Raw genomic sequence first — 18570 nt, 5'->3', positions numbered from 1 at the left:
TTATTTGTAGACTCTGCTAAACCATTACCCTGAGGATAGTAATTAGCGGAATATTTTAATTTAAATCCTCTTTTAATAGCGAAATCAAACATAGCATTGTCTGAAAAGTAAGATGCATTATCAAAAACAAGAGCATTTGGGACACCAAACCTGGTAATGATGAATTGATCTATAAACTCAATGATTGCCTCAGAATTTGTTGTCTTCAAAGGAATTGCTTCGACCCACTTAGTAAAATAATCGGTAGCAGTAAGGATATACTTATGCTGTTTGGTAGAATGCGAAGTAATTTCCCCAATGATATCCAATCCCCATTGCTCAAATGGCTGTTCAATGTTGACCGGCTGTAAAGGAAAAGTTGTTTTTCTTTGTCTTCCACTAGAAGTTTGACAATTTTGGCATTTCCTTACATATTCATGTGCATCTCTAAACAGAGTGGGCCAATAATAGCCAGCATGAATGATTTTATGGGCTGTTGTGTCAGCTCCAAAATGTCCTCCTGCTGGTCCATCGTGTAATTCCTGCAAAACCTTTTGTGCTTCAGGTTTTTCTAGGCACCTTAATAAGATTGAATCATAATTTCGCCTAAAAAGCACATCATCAATAATTGTGAAATTTTTTGCTTTCAATCTAATGGCCCTTTTGTTTTTGTAAGACAGGTTAGGAGGTGCATATCCATTTTCCAAATAAAATATTAAGTCAGCATATTGTGACTCAGAATCAGTAATACTTATCTGGTTGATTTCTTCGGTTTGATCTGTATCACCTGATTCTGGAATGTTTGATGCTCCTGCCAATAACCTGCAAAAACCTTGGCCTCTAACAATATTTGCTGGTTTAATTTCTAAGTCATATTCTTGAAGTGTTGTAACCCAATTTGCTCTTTTTTCACCTAGTTCCTTTTGGATCAATAGTTGCCTTACTGCAGGAAAAGGAACTATCACTTTTGTGTGATTTTTTAAAAGGAAGGGTCTGTAATGTTTGACAGCTTTATATACAGCAAAGGCTTGTTTTTCTACTTCGGAGTAATTCAATTCAGCACCCTGAAGATTTGAACTATAAAATGAAATAGGTGCTTCCACATTGTGATCATTGAGCTACATGAGTACTGCTGCATAGGACAAGTTGGATGCGATAGTATACAATGTAAAATGATTAGAAAAATTAGGAGTATTTAAGGCTGGGGTATTGATTATTGATTGCTTGATTAAATCAAACGCTTCCTTTTCCGCTGATCCCCACTTAAAGACTGAATTTTTCTTAATCATAGTTTGAAGTGGCAAAATAATTTGAGAAAAATCTGGAACAAATCTTTTGACAAAATTGATTTGGCCTAAAAATGGCTGCATGGATTTTTTATTATGAGGGAAAGGGATTTCAGAGATTTCTTTGATCCGGTCAGGATCAATATAAATGTCATCTTTAGACACAATAAAGCCTAAGAGCTTTCCTTGATCAAGAGCGAAGAAAGATTTTTTAGGGTTAAGAGAAATATCATATCTTTTGCAGCGTTGAAAGATTTGATTTAGATCATGCAAATGATTGGACCTCTCCTTAGAAAATACAGTAATATCGTCTAGATAGACGACTACTGTTCTATTAATCAACCTTTTAAAAGCTATATCCATTGCTCTTTGGAACGTCGCTCCTGCATTAATAAGTCCGAAAGGCATTTTCTGATACACATATGTTCCCCATTTTGTTCTGAATGTGGTTTTAAGCTGGTCATCAGGATGGACCAGAACTTGGTTATAACCTGAGAAACCGTCTAGAAAGGACATTAACTCAGAGCCTGCTACTGATTGGAGTATCTGCTCCATAGTAGGTAATGGGAAATTATCTTTTAAGCTCGCCTTGTTCAAATTTCTGAAATCAATACAAATACTAATGTCGCCATTTTTATTTTTGACTGGCACCATATTGGAGACCCAGTTTGAGTGCTGAACGGGAAAAATAATATTAGCTTTCAACAGTTTGTTAAGTTCAGATTTTATTTGACTCTCTAAGTTCGGATGTATTTTCCTCAACTTCTGCTGAATTGGTTTCTGATCGGGAAGCATTGGAATGGTATGCTGGATGATGGATGTATCATATGTCTTTAAATCATCATACTTCCAAGCAAAAACCTGTTTATTTTTCCTTAACAGTCTAATGAATGCCTCCTTTTCTTCCAAGGAAAGTCCTAATCCTAAATTAATGTTTTGAGGAGTTTTCTCAGTGCCAAGATTTATCAATTCAAACCTTAGGGTAGAACTTTGGAGCTTTGTATTAATCACAGGTTTAAACCTATCTTTAATATCATAAAGATCTTCAAGTTTTACCACAGGCTTAGGGATTGAATTTTCCTCAGGTTTACCTCTTATTTGAAGGTCATGCTCATTTTCCTCGATGATTTGATCATCATAGGACTTTTCGGAAGTTAAGAACTGTAAAATGTCTTCATCATGGTTGAATACTCTCCAATTAGTGACATTGTCAGGAATTGATGGCCTAAAAAGCAATTCTACTGAAAATCTATCTGGGATGTAGTCTTCGGAAGGTAGGAGCTTGGAGGCAACATTGGCTAGCAGGTCAGCTGCCGAATTTTGAGATCTGGGAATAGAAGAAATATTGAATGCCAAAAAGTGGGTAGTAAGTTCCTGTGTTAGCGATTGATAATGCTTGAGATGGGTGGAAAGACAATGAATTGTATTCCTTACCTGTTTGATAATAATTTTAGAATCTCCGAACACTTTCAAATATTGGACCTTGATGCCAATGGCTTTATATAGTCCTTGGAATAAGGCTTCATACTCTGCTGTGTTATTTGTGCATTCAAATTCTAACCTACAGGATAGCATTTTTTTTTCCTCTTGTGGGCTAATCAAAATACATCCTGCTCCTGAGCCCTCACTAGATTTGGACCCATCGAAATATAACGACCAAAATAAAGAAGTATTAACAATTTTATTTGCAGTTTTCTCAGTACCATTGAAACATCTTGACCTATCTATTTGTGAAAAATTTTCAATCTGAGATGTAAAATGGTTTACTGAGAAAGGGGATGGCTGGGCAGCGAAGTTGCCATAGAATGATTCTGATGAATAATTCCCCAAAATGTTGTTATTAAATGTTATTGGCTGGTTTTCTTGCTCAAACTCAGTGACTATATGGGTCATATGCTTTTCTCGATCGATCCTTATTTGATTTGGCTTCCCTTTATAGGGAAGCCACATATGTGACCAATCAGTAGAAATATACCCATGTAGTTTCTCAGACCAATCCCTACTCAAGATTAAACTGTAAAATTCAGGTATATCGGCTATTAGGATATCAATCCTTTGTACTATTCTGGGATCAGCAGATAACCTGATAGTTACGGAATTAATCTCTCCCAAAACATGTACTTTGGTCCTGTCCAGTTTTACAATATGAATAGCAGACTTCTGGGGTTCAATGTTCAGTTTGGAACAAACTGAAGCTGGCATTATGTTAGAAGATGCCCCTGAGTCAATCAAACAGTTGTGCAGGTTTCTATTGTAGATCTCATGGGTGAGAAGGAAAGGTGGAGTATGAGAGTTCGATCTATCTCCTATTAGGACTGCATCAGTAGCTTCAACCATACCAGAAGGTGGTTGACCTGTATCGTTAGCAGCTTTAGCACTGGGAAGAGGTGAAGTGGGAACAGCATTTAATTCTTTGAGAAGCAATTTCTGCTGATGTTTTAATTTGCTAAGTTCAAACATGGTAATGTTTGCCTTAGTTTTCTTCATATCATCAACAATATTGTAATCCATTGAATCGGATACCACCAAAGTTTTAGATGTTAAAGGAGTATTTGAGGTTGAAGGTTGGTTTTGAGGAACTGCTGCAGGTGGCTTCTTTGTAGATACTTTTTCCTTTGTTGTAGCAGCACCTGCACTCCTTTTCTTTGAAGTTGCCTAAACAGGTTCGGAGGCACTTTTACTCCTAGTAGTGACAGGAAATGCTTCTTCTTCATTATCTGTATCGAAGTTAGGCAGTATGAAATCCCACATTCCATGACATTCAACAACTTCCTCTTCTTCATTAGTAGGTGTAACTGTTTCTTCTTCTCCTTCCTTAAGATCTGAATCTGCATTTGATATAACATTTGGTGGTTTAGATTCATTTTTCTTAAAATTTCTAAAGGGTCTTTTGGTTGAGGTTTCGGCTACCTGTTTTTTGATTTCAACCATTTCGTTTGACAAAGTCTTGAGGACCTTTTGTAGACCCTCCATGTCATATGGATCTTTTGGGGTTTTCTTCCTTGAATCATCTTTGAAAGAAACTTTTTTGGCTTTTCTGTCTTCCAGAGCAGCTTTCTTTTCTAGAGCATTAATGCGTTTCTCCACAGAAAGTGCTTCTTTCATGTTTTCAGCTAAAGTAGGTTTCCCAACCCTGTCTCCAAAAATAGCTATATTGGCAGGTAGGGCGGTTATATACCATTCGTTTCGAATTTTCTCACTTGGTCTGGAGGCCGTTGGGATTTTATTCAAGAGTTTATTAAATCGGGTGTTAAATTCCTTAATCGGTTCCCTATTCTCTATCCTAAGATTGGAGAGATCGTTTAGTAATGTAGCCAAAGACCTATCATCTCCATACTTAGTAAGAAACTGCTCTTGGCAAGTGTTCCAACTGGTAATGGAACCAGAGGGTAAAGAAAAATACCAGGATCCTGCTGATCCTTGCAAGGTATAAGGGAAAAGTCTAACAACAACATCTTGTTCTGTTACTCCTTTCAAGTTGACTGCCAACATGAAGTTATTAATATGTTCCTCAACTTGGGTCCCATCATCTGGATTAAACTTGGGTAGCCATTTTTCAGGGGCATCAGGTAATGCATGCAATGGTGCAGGCATGTTGACTGCACCAGGCCTGGTCCATGGATCTGCCATTATAACAGCAGTAGTAGGTGATATTACTGTTGAAATTCCAAATGTCTGGGAAGGAAATGATATTGCGGAGTGAACAGGTTGGGGTGTTAAAGTTCCTAATCCCTGATGAACAACAATATGTAATGGGGGAGTGGATGGTTGACTTCGCACAGGGGAGAGTGAGATGGAGGATGTGGATGAAAGTCTTCACTGTCAGATCCTTCAGTATATTTCTTCGCCTTTTTTCTTTTGGGTAAAGGGAACTCAGTGGGTTCAATACCGAGCTTTTCACACTGAAGTCTGGTGAGAGGGTAAGATAAATTGAACTGCGAAGCCGCACTGCTTTGTGATACCTCAGATTTCTGTGGTGAAATCGAGAAGCTCTGAAGTTTGTGGATAAGAGACTGGACTTCAGGGGATTCAAGACTTAATTGTTCTGGAGTATGATGGGTTTGAGCAGTGGTAGTTGATTCCTCTTCTTCCTGTTTGGATACTGGAGAACCAGCATGCAATTGGGAAGTACGAGGTGATACGGAGGGAGAATTACTCTTATAATGGCCTGTAAATTTGGGTTTGCTTTCCATTCACAGTTGGCCCTCCTTCTAGCGCCAAAAATGTTGATGCCTCGAAAATCGTTGTATCAACATTGGGGATAACCACCTGGTCCGGACCTTAGTACAGCTCCTTTTCCGTTTGGAATGGTGGCTCCGACTGGGGATAATGGGACCAGTTTCCCAGTAATGGATAAACGGGATGAATGAATGATTGGTTGAATAATCTAATGATAAGCGAATAACTTAATCTATCGGTGAAATAAAAGAAATACTACTAATCCCCGGAACTATTGTATTTTTTAAAGTGTAGCGCTTGATGATCTATGTTTATAAACAGGCATGTAGATGACTCTATTCAATAAACATGGACTTCTATTCATTCAGGAATTACTCTGCTTAAATCGTTAAACAAAGGATTAGCGCAATATTGCTACACTTTATACATCATCGATACATATATGATCAAAGGAAGAGCATCGCATAAACATCCAATAGTGGAAGGAATAGAGAAATGCTGTTAAAACACATACATATATTCGATAATAGCAAAGGCAATCAAATAACAATTCATATGAAAAGAATGAATTCAGACATAGATAATAGTACCATATGAGCTGCTAAACACTCCCAATATCAATCGCTATTTGAGATTCTTCTTCCAACGCAGAAATATTTTCAAACAAAGACAGTAGTGCACATTTGCATAAAAGCTTCCTTGTCAAAATTAGAATAACTGGTCCAGTTTTATAAAAGAATATGGCTGAAGCACAATAGTGCAACTTCAGTCCTTAAGTCAAGTACAAAACTTTACGACCCTTTCTAAAAACATGAAAGGGTCTATAAATACTTAATTAAGCTAACTATCTATGAAACTGAAATCCTACTTAATTGGTATCAATTAATTTTGATCATAATTTCCTCAGCAATCTGGCAGTCGGCGGCATGACTCATCAAGTAGGCTGTTTGCCTTTGAATCTGAGCTGACTTATCGCAAGCATCAGCTCCACTTCGGGTGGTCTGTTGAGGCGAGAGATAAGCTGGGTAGCATAGGTGGCATCCTGAATATCGGGGATAATATACCCGATTGCATTTGTAAGGCACTTGAGGGCGGCTCTTTGAGTGTGTGGTTTTACCAAGAAGAACCAATAGGTGTCCCATGTTAAACTGTTAATTGCAGCAATTAATCTCCCCTTTTCCTCTAGATTCGGATAACATGACTGCTCCAATGTTTTCATCGCTGTCAATTTTTCTGGTGTGCATTGGGAAATCATGTTTGACAAGTAGAGAGTGTTATTAACTAATTCAACCAAATTGCTTGAAGTTGATTTGCACCTGGAAACTGCCCTCTCTGCTTTCATTAACTGGGACTGCCATTCTGTAAATAATATATCTTTATGTGACTCTAAAATTCTTGGTAAATTCGTCGCTTGTCCTTGGTTAGTATCTTTCCAGTCAAGAAATGCAGCTATTGTTTCTTCAGCTTGATCTAATTCTGTCCTAGCCTTTTCTACTTTCTCACTTATTGATGCCGTTAACTCACATAGTGGCTCTGCCTAGGCGATTTGTTGACATAGAAGTTTGATTTGTGCTATTAGTGCCGTATTTATCTGTAGTGATTCTACTCTAAATTCAGTTATTTGTGGAACACCCTTTGTCTTCTCAAGCTTTGCTGATAGTTGAGTAATCTGCTCATCTTTTGTTTTCAGCATTTTCTCATTTGCTGCCTTCAGTTGTGCCAAGGCCTCCGACAATTCTTTCTGCTTTTGGATTGCGTTGTGGTCAATCCTTTGTTTCTCTGCCTGCAATTGTTGAGTTAGTTGATTGTTCACTTGCTGTTGTGTCAACAATTGTTGTTCTGCCTGTTCCGCCTTCTGCTTTGCTTCAGTTAGTTGTGCCTGTAATAAGAAGATTTCCTGGTCTTTTGTTTTCAATAAAAGACTCACCTCTGATGCCTTGTCTATTGTTGCTGCTGAATAGGCTCCAGCATATTGTGACAGTTTTGTCAGGTCATCAGAGGGGTCAAATTCCTCCTTCCAAACCACATTGCCCGTGACCGTCTGTTCTGGGAAAAGAGAAGGTTGATCAGTCCTTCTTCTCTTCCTCTGTCATTTTACTACAGCTTTATGCCTTGGGCTGTAGAAGACATCCAAGGGAGGAATCTCTTCTACCTGCAAAATAATTTGATCGGAGGGGTCCTTTGGTATTATTTCTACTTCCTTTGAAATGGGTGGGCCGCTGGTTCCACTTTGAACCTGTTGTGAAGTGGTTTCCTGGGTGTCTACTGCTTTTGAAGTTTCAGTGTTCTTTAAACATTCCAGACTGCTGATAATAGAATCAACTTGTTGCCATTCCTGGAGCAATTTAGGATCAATATTAGTATCCACATTTACTTCAATGTTGGTCTGTTTTTGCTCTTTAGTCTGGGTCTCCTCCCGCACTTTCTCCTGCTCTTTAGTCTGAGTTTCCTCTTGTGGCTTTTCTTATTCTTTTGTTGTAATCGGAGGTTCCTTTGACTATTCCCGTTCAGGCTCGCTTGATGATGTTGTTGGGGTTGTCGCTAACAGATCTAGAGGTAGAGTTTTCAACCTCTGTTCTTTAAGTCTGTTGAATTCAACCAACCCTTCATCTTGATATTTCATTCTGGCAAATGCCTTAACCTGCATTATTGATTCGGCTGAGGAGAACAGGTCATCGAACATATCTTCTTTATGATCAAATTTTGCCAATTTGGCCTGTTCAAGTGCATTATAGGCGACTTTGTTGGGATCAAATTGCCTATTGGGGAGAGTTGCTAGAGTTAATGATTTTATCTTTGTAGCTTCTTTCTCTGCATGTTTGAAATCATGCAACGTGTAGACACCGCATCTAAAAGGAAAAGAGGGCCAGCCCTGCTTCTTGTTTTTCTTGAGGGTCTGTGTGACTCCCTCGGCAATGATCTGATAAGCTATTTCCCTCGCCAGTAGTTTATCAGGTATGTACAAGGGAAGGACATGAGGTTCGGCTTGGCTACCGAAAACTCTTATATAAGTGAAATTTTCCTCCCCGAACCATCTTCCTACAGATGTTAAGTCAATCTCGGCTTGGTAGGAAATTTTGGGAGCAGGTTTATCAAAAATATAATAATGAATGGGTAACATAAAGCCATTGCAGACTTGGTATAAATGGTGCTTATAAGAAGATTTCCACAATTTCTGATGGTATATGTGAATAGGCATGGGGTCTTGTGACGTCCACCTCCAGCCGAACACAGTAAATTCAGAATTAAAACACAAGGTATCTAAAATATAGGCACTGTAGTAGAATGGGGGAATTAACCTTTCAGTAACACGGGTCTTATTTCTAAACTCAAGAACAGTTGTTGCTAGCTTATCTGAGAGTATAGTTGCCCAATCCATTATTTCACTGTTACACGCCGCTTCCATCAAGGGAACCATTTCTATAGTGAAATTAGTGGAATCGTGCAACCCCCACAATCTACACATCATTATTCCAGCATAACAATAAGGAGAACATAGGGAATCAACCGAGTACTTACCGGAAGATTCATGTTTGTGTTTTGTCGGATTTTGTCTCCAATCCCGGATGGGTTCGGATTCAATTTCATTCTCTTTTCGGAATTTCTCCAAGAACGCCTTATTGTACTTCTTCTCTGGCTAACAATGTAAACTTTGAAACGGGAACTGATACTGTTACCCATTTCGTAGAGATAGAAAAAAAATGACCCGATTTTCAAAAGTGGTGATGCAGAATACACATGTTTTTTTTAGAACATGGTTTTTGGAACTTTAATTTTTTTTCATGTTCAAGGATGAAATCAAGTTTTAGAATGGTAGTGATTTTCATGCTGATTTTAAAAAGTGAGTATTCTACATCACACCCTTTTTTTAAAAGACCTATTTTTTGACTTTTAATTTTCTAGTGTGTGAAATGTAAAAAATTATTTTCTAAATTTGATAGTTTTTGAAGTCGTCATTTTATTCATATTTTCTTGTTCTCTATCTTAATTTTTTTTTTTTTTTAGGGGGGTTTTTATTGTTTTGCATTTTTAAATTAGAAAGTCGATAGTTTGAATTTTAGATAATCTACATATTTATACATCTTTAATTAATTTTTCAATCCACATGAAATAATTTTTTCTAAAAAACAACATTTTTTAACAATGCACATAAAAATAACCATTTTTAACATAAATATAACAAAAAAACTAAACGTTTTGATAATTTTTTGATAGAATTAACATGTCAAAATCACAATTTTTATACAAAAATATTAACTAAAAATGGTCAAATAATAGTTTTTTTTATGAATTTCATGTCAAAAAAATAATAATAACAACTTTTTTTTTCAAAAAATAATAATTAACTTAAAAATCAATGCGAAAATCACAATTGTGCTCTCTCTTTCTTTCACATACCAGACTCTTGATGGAAATTTCACCTCTTTTGAACTTTTCCAATCTGAGATTAGCTTCTTATCACTTAAAGCACTTGAAATATTTGTAGGCATGAGCGCAGGTGGAGTTCGTTCACCAATGTTTTTTGAAGATACACCTTTAAGACTCTTTGGTCTAGAAAGATTCACAGAAATTTTCCTTGATGCCATTTTCCTAAAAAGAAACACATAAATTAGTAAATAAAAAAACATATTAACTTAAATTAACAACAAAAATATACCATAAATTTTTTATTTGTATCAGAATTGCCCAGCCACCTCTAATGGGCAGGCGGGTCGATGGGCGAGCGGGAGGTCAGGTGAGGGATAATGAGGCTAAGTGCACAATTAGGCAAGTATGGGCGAGCCCCTACCCATGCGCCCCCCACAACCCCCTGGCGACTACATTGAAGCCCCGACCCCATTAACTTATTCCTCTCACGAGAGATCTCTTGTCTAGATTCACTACACATTAATAATTAAAGTAACACGCCTGATCCAATCTCCGAAAATGATGATGATGACAAATCCCTCGATATGATTACCAAGTTATTGTACTCCCTGTATCCATCAAATCTGTGTTTTCTCTTTGTTTCGCTCGCCAACTCTGTATTTCTTCGTGGTCCATCCTTTGCATGCCACGCTAGATGTTTGTTTTCAGCTGAATTTTATGTTTGAACGAAGCTTCCTAAGCTTGCCCCCCTCCCCGTCCCCCCTCCCCTTCCCTCACCCTACCCCCTACCGTCCCCCCACACTCCCGCGCCCCATCCCCCCTCGGCCCCTGCCCCCGCCCCCCCTTCCCCCCCAATCCCCCGAAACCCCCTACACCCCCCAACCCCTCCCCGCGGCCACCCCTCGCCACTGCGCCCACTCCTCCACCCCCCGCCCAACTGTACCCTTCCCTAGCCCTTACCCACCCCTACCCCCGTGCCCTACGCCTACCCGCTCCCCCTCCCTCCCCAACCTCCCACCAACCCCGCACCTCCCCAACCTCCCACCAACCCCGCACCCTTATCCCCCCCATCCCCTTACACCCTACCCTTAACCCCTTCCCCCCCCCCCCCTCCCCACCTTACCCCCTACCCACGCACCCCCCCTTACCCCCTACCCCCTACACCCCCCCATCCCCTACCACCCCCCCCCCCCCCCCCCCCCCCCCGCCTCACATAATGTTTAAATAAAAATTGTTTTGGTGTTAGTTGAAGGAAATTAAATAAAATCACATAATTCTATTTTATAGTTAGTGAATTGGACATACTTTTTAAAAGATATGTAGTTAAAACTATATTTTATTATTATAATTATTATTACTATTGCAATTATGCCAAAGTGGATATGTTACCATGAGATATAGGGATTAACCGTTCATCTTTATTACTAAAGAAATTCAACATTCACAAACTACTCATACTCCCATAATTGAGGGTATGTTTCCATTAAGATTTTTGCAAAACAAAACAAATACGGTGTTTATATGCATTATATTAAGTATTCGCACTTCCTTTTTTGGGAAAGTCTAAGTGCTCCAAAGTGGATATGTTACTGAGAGATGTAGGAATTAACCCTTCCATTTGATTACTAGACAAATTCAACAATCACAAGCTACCTATACATAATATACTTATAGTGTCTCTCCATTAATATGTTTTCTAGACAAGTCAAAATTGGTGTTATGCATGCATCATATATGAAGAATACCCACTTCCTTTTGTATCATACTTTATTCCTGATGAAATAGCTTAATATTTGAACCATACCTAAACACATTGATTGTATATCCAAGAATTTTATCAAGATTAAAGGTCATGTTTCCATTGCAATTATTGTTGGACAAATCTAACATATACAACTCAGTGAGATTTGTAACAAATTGAGGATTAACGCCATGAAGAAAATTATAAGCAACACCTAAAACTCTTAAGTCATGAAAATGCAAGATATCAAAGAATCTCACAAATCAATATATTTTTTTAATCCAAAATTATAATGGACCAAAGATGTACAAGTCCAAGAGATGTTATTAGATTGGAAAAGTGATCATTCAAAGAAGTGCAACTACCAAAACATTTAGGAATTGGTCTCTTTATGTTTTTGTGTGATAGATCTAAAACTTGAAGTGAAAAAAATAAGTGCATCTACCAATACCCTTAGGAATCAATCCCTTTAGGTTATTTTGTGATAGATCCAAAAACTCAGGTGAAATAAAATCATTCATTCTATTAGGGATGCTCATAGTTAATTTGTTCATATAAAAAAATAATGCCTCCAACAAATGGTGATTTCCTATCAATGTTCCCAATTAAATTATCTGAAGACAAAGTTAATCTCTCTAATAAATGGAGTTTTACAGTCAATGCTACATTACTCCTAGTTAAAGTGTTTGACGATAAAGATAATACTCCCAAAGAATGAAGTTTTCCAATGCCTTTCCAAATAGTTCCTTTAAACCCATTGAGATAGTAGAAAATGTTGGAGAGAATGCATATAGACTCAGTGTACTCCCATACATGCACATTTACTTAGCACTAAATGTAGAGAATATGAAACACGAGGGTTTTTGGCCCCTTTGTCAAGAAGGGGGATGTGGCGTGGACTGAGGATATTTAGATAGCCCAAGCCTTTTGGAATAGTCACTCTTGACGGGTTAAGTATGCCTAGACTACCAGTTAAATAATTAGTAAAATATGATACAAAGAAGAGACACATGTAAATGGTGCTAATAATAAAGGATGAATGATGTTCTCTTCATAAAATGTTGAATGTTCAAGATGCAAACTAAATACTATGGCTAAATTATAAATGCAATTATAATCTAGAATATGAATTATTCTTAATGAGATATATTAAAAACTACAATAATGAAAGCCTTCGATCTTTTAAACAAACACAGAATAATCTAGAGTTGTTTTTAGATTTCACATCAAGAATTACTATCTAGTTGTTATTTCTTGGTGAGGTAAATTAAAAAGACCGCAGTAATAATTTCTATAGTTGAATTATCTTTCAATTATTCATTTATGAAACAATTCAATAAACATATAACCAAATGAAATAATAAATTAAAAACTCCTACAACAATAACGAAATGAAATAATAAATTAAAAACCCCAACACAAGTATTAATTCAATTTGTGTAAAAATAACTTTCTTAATAATCTGAATCAGTAGAAACAATTTACAGGAACCTAAATCAAACCAAATCAGAACACTTACACAAAATTATTTTAGAGTAAGGGAGAATTTTAGAGTTTTATTCTCCTTTACTCTAAAATTCTCCCTTCAGAGCGTTGCTGGAGTTTTTTTCATGGAGTTGAAAACGAATTCTCAAAGGTTTGCATAGCTACCATTGACACTTTGATACGGCTCAATGGATTCTCTAACAAATTTGCTGATAATGCAGTGGACTTATTGATGGATATTTTAAATGATGATTCTATAGAGGTTCACATGCATACCTCACATGGTTTGCTACACATGGCTCATGTTAATCATTCGATACTGCAGGATATACGCATATATTTCTTGGTATGTTTGACAACATCAACTCTGATATATGGTCTGCTTGCAAGGAAACTTTTTGGTCGAAATAAAGCTACCCAACATATCTATGTTTAAAATGACATTTGAAACCCTTATGACTAATCTGGACAAGCATCCCCACGATGATCAAGATATTATCTTTATTATGTATTGCATGGGAAAAATCCATGGCACATATGTCTTGTGCTCTGCGAATGAATTTGTAAAACAAATAACAACGTATTCAAATGAGGATTTAGGTTTGGATCAACCTCAAGTAGCAGCGTTATTGATCATGATGTTGGCAGCAAAAGTCTCAAATGTAGGAATCCTCTTTCAAATCCCAAAAGAGATGGTATCATATGAAAAATATTTCCATGGAAATTTCGTTAGTTCTCTAGGAACAAACTGTAACTATAAAAATGCAGAGTCCAGACACTAATGTTAGAACATATAAGAGTTAAGTAAATTTGTCTAGAAGCAATTTTGCGTAGAAGAAAATTTATGAGGAAACTGTTAAAGTTAGTAGATGCCAAGCCTTATGTGTCCCTAACTATTCGACTTCTATAACTGTGAGATAAGTCTTATGTGGAGATTGATCAAATTTGTGTTTATGGCTTACTAGCTTCAGCGATTACAGTTGGTACTGAATCTATTAGTTTTAGCGGCTCTAATATTCAAAGTAGTTTATTTGGAGATTATTTACTGTAAATACTTATTTACCCCGGCCCAGCAACTCTCTGAAGGGAGAATTTTAGAGAATTGTAGTTGAATGTTTAATCAAACCTGCGGGTCGATTCCGGGAATCGACCCGCCGCCAGTCGGGCGGGGCGGGGCGGCCCCGGGGTGGCGCTGCGCGCCGGGCCGCCCCGCCCCGCCCGACCGGCGGTGGGTCGATTCCGGGAATCGACCCGCAGGATAAAGAGAAAAAACAAATCATTTAGGCGTGAGTTGGGAATTTCATATTGGTTAAGAGTCATGGCTATTCGTTTTTGCATGTACAGTTAGCCGGAATAAGCTCGGTCAAACATTCCCAGAGTAATTTAAAAACACGAAGAATAAAATTATAATTACTTAAATGTATAGGTTGTTTGTTGCAGGTGTTACGAGAGTTTTCACACAATCTTGTGCCATTGAGAAGCTCAGTTGGAGAAGACGTAAAGAAGGAAGTCAAAGTGATTTTCACAAGTTCTGAGGAGGACAAACATTTCCTTCTGGTACAACCAAGCTTGGCATTCAACTGTTTCTAGCCAGTAAGGTATATCTGTTATTTTTGTGCTTGGAGTTGACATATTAGGTGGAGATGCACACTGACATTAATCTTTTACTTCAAGAGCGAACTGCAACAGCATGTAAAAGACCAATGCAAACAGACCTTGAGATTTGAGGACGTGGTTGATGCTCTCATCAAGTCAGGAAAAACCATTGTTGGCTACAACTGCCTAACAGGTTGTTTGATACAAGCATCTGTACATTTCGTGATATTTGGATATTGGAATGGCTTTCATGCCTTTTATAGTTATGTCAGTGAGTTCATTTTCTGAGAGTAATCTTGGGTTATATCTTTATGCCTGCTAATATGTAAACTTGTTACACCTGTACTGTTCGTTGCAGATTTTACTATGATTTATTCAAGCTTCATAGCACCCTTGCCGCCAACTGTGAAGGAGTTTTTATGCTCTCTCCAAAGCATCTTTCCTCGTGTTTTAGACATCCGTCACCTACTGAAGGAGGTTAAATCTAGGGAGACCCCTTCCATAAAGAAGGCCAAAAACTTGCATGCTGCTCTCTCCTACTTGAACAGGCAGTTCTCCCTGCCTCTGGATCTGGAAGTACCCCTTGAATTTAAATGGTATTCTCTACACTGTGCATGCGGAATCACATATTAAAATTCATGTTCTTATTTCCAACATATGGGACTACATGGTCTAATAACAGATTTTGCTGTGTAGTTATGGATCCAAAGGAGCGGAAAGTCACGGCCATACTGTGCTGAGGTTGACCTATTTGTTTGCTAAAGTTTGTCGGTTATTGAAAATCAGCTCATCAGATTTGAGCATATCGATTGATGGATGTAAAGGAGCCTTGGCAAGCCATGAAAATATTCTTTACCCTGGGGCTATATGCCTCAATAAATTAAATGGGGAAGATGTGAATATAGAGAGAGATTCTTATTCTAAAAATTCGCACATAATTTTCCTCTGGGGATTTAAGATTGGCTCCTCCGCTAAGGCACTTTCAGAAATGTTAACCACCATCCATGAAATATGTCAAGAAGGTTTCAGAGTACAGTTGGTGGACAAGAGCTGTGCATATGTTAAATTCAAAAGGGCAAAGTACGCAGAGGTTTTTCTTCAAGATTTACAATCTGGAAATAAAAGTTCAGGGTTTGCGAAGTCCAGGCCCTTAGATGATTTCAGTTTTGGAGGACTGAGAGCTGTTAACTATGTTGTGTGTGAACAACTTTGTAAATCATCTTTATCGAGGACCAACTTAGCCAATTCCTTGGAGTTGGTCTTGTCTGAATCTGGTTACTTGGCTTACAATCCTACTGCAGATTTACCATCGCCCAAAAACAGTGCTTTAATTCTCGAATTAGACAACCTTTCGTGAGGAGATCGGCATGTATTTCTGATCAACATCAAAGTTTACAGCTATCCATATTTTACACACGGAAGCTTTCAGTAATCTGCCTATTTTCTCAGTTGCAAAAGGAAGTTTGCCAATAGCAATAGGTACTTGTTGTTGCTGTTGAAATGTCAGTGCTCAATGGTTCAAAGTTTAAGTTTTTAGTACGTGTTGGTTAGTATAGGCTGGCTAACAGAGGTCAGGAATATATATCTACTTGAATCATATTGTGTTTAAATGTAGAATAATTACGAACATAATGGGTTGTATCAACAAGAAATGTGCACGTCCAATGTTCATCTTTCGAAGCTGACCCAGGGAAAAGAAAGTGCTACTTTAATCTCAACAAACACATTGGCTGAATTTTGAAGTGTTTATTTGTTCACGGAAAACAATGGCTGTATTTTAAGTAATCTGTTTTACGTTGTTGCACTTGGAAAAATCAATACAGAAAGGGTTTTTGTGAACATGTTAGTACAAAAATCAATACAGAAGGGTTTTTGAAAACATGTAGTGCAAAGATCAATACAGAAGGGTTTTTGAAAACATGTGTGCAAAAATCAAGCGATCGTTAGAAAAATGAAGTAACTAGTGATTTCTGAGCCCCTGCCCAGGGTGGGGTAACTATAACATTCACTATCAGCTCATCATCAATTGGTTGCTCATCATCATAAATGATTTGTTTTTTCTCTTTATCCTGGGGGTCGATTCCCGGAATCGACCCGCCTCCCGTCGGGCGGGGCGGGGCGGCGCGGTGGTTTTAATTTAAGTTTAAATAAATTTAACACTAACACACCGGCCAAGTTTATTTAAATTTAACTAAGTGTTAACTAACATGCCCTGCCCGCCAAAACTTAGAAAGCCAACTGTCAGACATATTTCCTCCACATGTTTTAAAATTATTTAATTAAATCGATTTAAATAGCATTGGTTCATTTGGGCCCTCCATTTTGCACGCACACCAAAAATATCCTTAACATATTCACTCTCTTCAAATCTGCCCGTCCATTCACAAATAAACACAAAAATCAACAAACCTCATTACACCCAAATTTAATATATATGAACTTATTTACGAAAATCTTCCAATATAATTTTTTTTGTTGTCTTAGATTCATAACCGGGACTTGGAAGGTATTAATATGGATCAAACTCCAAAACAAATTCTTCAAAATATTATCACTGGAACCTACAAAAATAAAATATAATAATAATATAATAATTCTCTCTATATACATATATGAATTAATTATATTACATTACACATTCATATTAAATATTAAAAAAATTACGCATCTTTAGTTTAGTTTCTATATTAAAGATGCAAAACACCTATTTCTCCTTTTCTATATTAAAAGTTAATAATGTTTTTTAATATTACATGTCGACTGCATCATCTTTCGGGGGAGAAAATTGCGCAGCTCCCGACACAGTAAGCTTCTCGGTAATTTTGACGAAACAACCATCCCGAAATCAAAGCAAACCAAGTCAAACGCCGTCAAACCAGGAGTGATTCCACCGCCGTTGTTTGATTGGCAAATTTCATTGACAGTGTAATATGTAGCATATATATTATAATCATTGGGATACTTCATGATACTTTCCCGTCCAGACTGTGCATATGGTTCTGGCACCAATGATATCTTTTCTTCCACTCTTTTCATTTCTCCTTTGACCATTTGAAAACGTAATGCTGTCTATCCATATCGATTCTGCAACTATTGTTTCCCTGTGCCTAGTGGTTGCATGTAGCATGAACGCCAGTCCAAACACTTTTCAGCGTGGACATTAATTATAAATGTTCCTTAATAAATCAATTTTAAATAATAAATAAGAAGAAACAATTAAAAAACTAGGTTAGACATAGTAAAACGAATTTTGATAGCCCTTAAATTCTGAGCATTGAAATTCTGCTCCAAAAATCACGAGGTCACGTGTTGTACATCAATAGCCCAAGATTTGCTGCAGTAGCGATTTTGGGTAGGGGGAAACTAAAATTAATATATATACACACAATGGCCTTGCAAAGGAGATCATCAGCTGTTCTGTTAATGACGAAGATCATCAAGGATGGGTAGGTCTCATTGCTCCTCAAAAGAAGGACTCAACCGCGGGATGTGGACCGCCAAGGAGGATATGATTCTCTCCGACTGCATTCGAATTCATGGCCATGGTGGGTGGACAAATCTCCCCCAAAAGGCAGGTGAAGCTCAACAAATCTAAATGAGTAGTACTGATTTGTCAATGCAGATGAAATTTTGTAGTGGAGAGGTTAGATAAATTAGCGGAGAGGTTTTGTTCTGCAGGTCTCATGCGGTGTGGAAAGAGTTGCAGACTACGTTGGGTGAACTATATTCGTCCCCACATTATACGTGGAAATATTTCCCCCCACGAGGAGGAGATTATTATTCGACTTCATCGTCTTCTTGAGATTATTATTCGACTTCATCGTCTTCTTGGTAATCGGTATGTGGAAATGATTTGAGCATTTACTCACTTTGCAAAGTTCAATCATGGGTGTTTTTTTATCATGATTGCAGATTCTAACATTTTTAGAAATTTGA

General features: G+C 37.5%; 1 protein-coding gene across 1 annotated transcript in view; it reads left to right on the top strand.

Annotated features, from left to right (window-relative positions):
- The window catches only part of LOC149156127 (poly(A)-specific ribonuclease PARN-like), a 64320-nt gene extending 48329 nt beyond the window's left edge, over positions 1 to 15991 (top strand). Inside the window, exons 2-5 of the mRNA XM_089444651.1 lie at positions 14465 to 14595; positions 14713 to 14827; positions 14993 to 15230; positions 15331 to 15991. Coding sequence (XP_089300777.1) covers positions 14465 to 14595; positions 14713 to 14827; positions 14993 to 15230; positions 15331 to 15991 — 1145 coding nt within the window. The remainder of the gene's footprint in view (positions 1 to 14464; positions 14596 to 14712; positions 14828 to 14992; positions 15231 to 15330) is intronic.
- Positions 15992 to 18570: the final 2579 nt, after the last annotated feature.

This window comes from Pinus tabuliformis, chromosome 9 (assembly GCF_031772625.1).
Source record: "Pinus tabuliformis cultivar Carrire ecotype Pingquan chromosome 9, CPIR1, whole genome shotgun sequence".
Classification (NCBI taxonomy): domain Eukaryota; kingdom Viridiplantae; phylum Streptophyta; class Pinopsida; order Pinales; family Pinaceae; genus Pinus; species Pinus tabuliformis.
The sequence above is the reverse complement of the archived record's forward strand: the minus strand, read 5'-3'. Positions and strand labels throughout refer to the sequence as shown.